The following is a 2810-nucleotide window of genomic DNA, read 5'->3' on the forward strand; positions in this document are numbered from 1 at the left end:
GGAGCGCGGAGCCGAGCGCGCCGGTGGCGCAAGGCGGCAGCAGCGCGGGTAGGCCGGGCGGCGACAGCAGGCGGCCCTGCTCCAGCAGCCGCAGCACGCTGCACGTGGCGGCAGTCTCCGACACCACCGAGCGCAGCTCCGAGTCCTTGCCCTGGTCCTTCTTCTGCTTCGTGCGCCGGTTCTGGAACCAGACCTTCACCTGGGCGCAGGGGTGCAGGGAGGGCGGGAGAGAGGGGCAGGGGGAGACCGGCGTCAAGGGGCGCGGGCTCCCAGACGCCAGGGCTCCACGAGGGTCCCTTTCCCAGCCCCAGCCCCAGCCCCGGCCCCACCTCGCAGCCGGAGAGGTTGCTGGCCCCGGGAGCTCCCTGGGCCTCCAAGAGTTGGACACAGCTGCACTAGGCTGGGCTTCCGTGCGGCAGAAGCAGGCCTAAGCTGTCAGAAATTATAAGTAAAGTAATAAAGATGTCCGTGACCCTAACTCGAAGGGAGACCAGAAGGGATTTCACGGAGATGCCTAGCTATCTGCAGCCAGACCGGGATCATCGTGGCTTGTGAGCTCACATTTCCAGGAGAGGGGTGAGGCCTGAAGGCTGCTGTGTGGGAAGCGGGGAGTGGGTGGGGAGGAGTGTTGCTCTCTCTCTTTCCGGACCCAGGCCGCTGGCCCAACCTAATTTAGCCCTTAGGCATTAGTACTGTCCAAGGCTTCAAGGGGCTGTTACTTGCTTATTAGGGTCAGACTTGACCATTACCTAGTCCCACGGTGGGAAGGTGGCCGTAGAAGGAATAATTTGTGCAGGATGGCCTTTATAGGCCAAGCTATCTCCACCTCCTCTCTCTGCCTTTGGATTGGAGGCTCTGAGTGATACTCTTAATTTATCACCTGCTCTCCAACATGAACTTTGGAACCATGGGAGTAAGTCAGGAGGGTGGGGTGAACTAAATTCTCTCCACCAACCTCCCTCTCACTTTCTCATGTCCCTCTGCCGCCTCTTCGGGCCTACATGGTGGTCCAGAATGGAGTTTAGCAGCTATTTGGAAAGGTCTAGATTTTGTAAACTAAGAAGGGGTAAAGTAAAGAATAGCGGAAAAAGCTATCATGCCAATTCAAGCTCACAAAGAACATCCAATATGATCTGTCTTCAGTTCTCAGCTGAACTGTCCAGATCCCAGACCTCAAATGCTCCTTACCTGCTTCAGGCCCTACCTAGGCCAAGCTGGTACCAGGCCCTCACCAGGCCCCAAAGGGCCTCCACAAGGCAAAGCTCTCCGGGCCATGAAAAGCCCAGGGCCCAGAGTCTACACGACTAACTCCAGTAACATCATACGGATTTTATGTAAAGGAAAAGACCTAAAGTGCAGTTGGCAGTGCTGGCTCCCAGGGCCCCAGATCTGCCCCTGATCCCAGATATCACTGTCACAGAAGACAGGGCCTCCCAGGTGCCCAGTGGATGCCCAGTGCTGGGAATGGGTCTAGGTCCAGGGAAGGGCTTCAGGGGCAGGGCACCCTGCCTGCACAGGCAAATCTCAGGAATGTGTGCCTTTCCATGCTAGTTGTCACCCTCAGCACTCAGGTGCCTTTGGCCCCAGCCCCATTCTTGCAGAAGAGGCCTGCGTGTTGAATAAGCCTGGGGTCCCCAAAGGGGGTGGTGCCTGGATATCTGGCCAACATGGCGTGGCCAAGACAGGAGTGAACACTGGGTCCCCTTGTGGAGCAGAAGAGGCAAGCAAGGAATTCTCAAGACTGTGATCCAAAAAGAATTCCAAAGGACAAAATTTGGGGCCTCCCGGGCTAGGCTGAGGTGGGCAGAGCTTAGGCCCTGGAAGATTGGAAGATTGGAGGGTGTAGAGGGAAAGGAATGGTTTAGGGAAGGGCAGAAATCGTGAGGTCTTTCACCCCATCCAATCCCTCTCCCCTGGGATTGGGAGTCTGTCCAGAGCCTGGCTGGGTACCGGGAGGAGCGGGTAGAGAGGTGGGGAGGCAGGATTGGGCAGAGCTGTGCGAGGCCTGGCCACCTGGTACCTGGGTCTCGGAGAGGTTAAGCTGCCGGGCGAGCTCGGTCCTCTCTCGGCCCACCACGTACTGGCAGCGCTGGAACTCCATCTCCAGCCGGTACAGCTGCTCGGCCGTGAAGGACGTGCGCGTCCTCTTGGGCCGGTCCAGGTCCAGGCCCTTGGGCAGGATGATCTCTCGGATGGAACCCTTGGCATCTGAGGAAGGGGAGACGTCAGCCAACGGAACCCTCCCGTCCCTCCACCTCCCTGGCCTGAGCTGGCTTGAAGACTCGGTTACCAGCTGCCTGCAGTCTGGGGTGGGGGGGGATGGGGGTGGGGGTGGAGGGCCGCGGTCACAGCCGGGGAGCAAAGGACACTGTGCGTTTTTAGGGGGCGAGGGAGCAAACTCCGCACCGCTGACGAGAGGCGGAACCAGACTTAGACTTTATAGAGGCCTCTAGACCTCGGAGGGGAAAAAAAAAATCAAATCGGCCGATGATCCTTCCGGCCTGGGAGCCTCGGCTGGGCGGTCTGGGTCCCCTGTAGCCTGAAGGTCTCCAAACTGACCAGGCCGGGGCCCATCGGCCCCAGCTCTGGAGCGCGTAAACCAGGCTCGTCTACCGCAGTCCCAACGCCCCACCCCGGGGTCTCCTTCTCCGCTGAGCCGGGGCGGCGGAAGGAGGAGGGACGCAGTCGGGGCCGCCGGGGCCTGGCGATCTGCTGGCGGGGGCGGCGCCGGGCCGGGACCGGGCCTCGCCACCTCCGCCCCCAGAGCCGAGCGCACAACGCGCAGCACCGCGGGGCCGAGTGGAGCACCG

General features: G+C 60.6%; 1 protein-coding gene across 1 annotated transcript in view; it reads right to left on the reverse strand.

Annotated features, from left to right (window-relative positions):
• VAX1 (ventral anterior homeobox 1) overlaps positions 1 to 2810 on the reverse strand; it is a 3730-nt gene that overhangs the window by 318 nt on the left and 602 nt on the right. Inside the window, 3 exon segments of the mRNA XM_029916998.1 lie at position 1; positions 3 to 199; positions 2021 to 2208. The exon segment at position 1 is cut by the window's left edge and continues 318 nt beyond it. Of these exon segments, the coding sequence (XP_029772858.1) occupies position 1; positions 3 to 199; positions 2021 to 2208 (386 nt within the window).

The sequence above is a fragment of the Suricata suricatta genome, chromosome 2 (genome assembly GCF_006229205.1).
Source record: "Suricata suricatta isolate VVHF042 chromosome 2, meerkat_22Aug2017_6uvM2_HiC, whole genome shotgun sequence".
NCBI lineage: Eukaryota > Metazoa > Chordata > Mammalia > Carnivora > Herpestidae > Suricata > Suricata suricatta.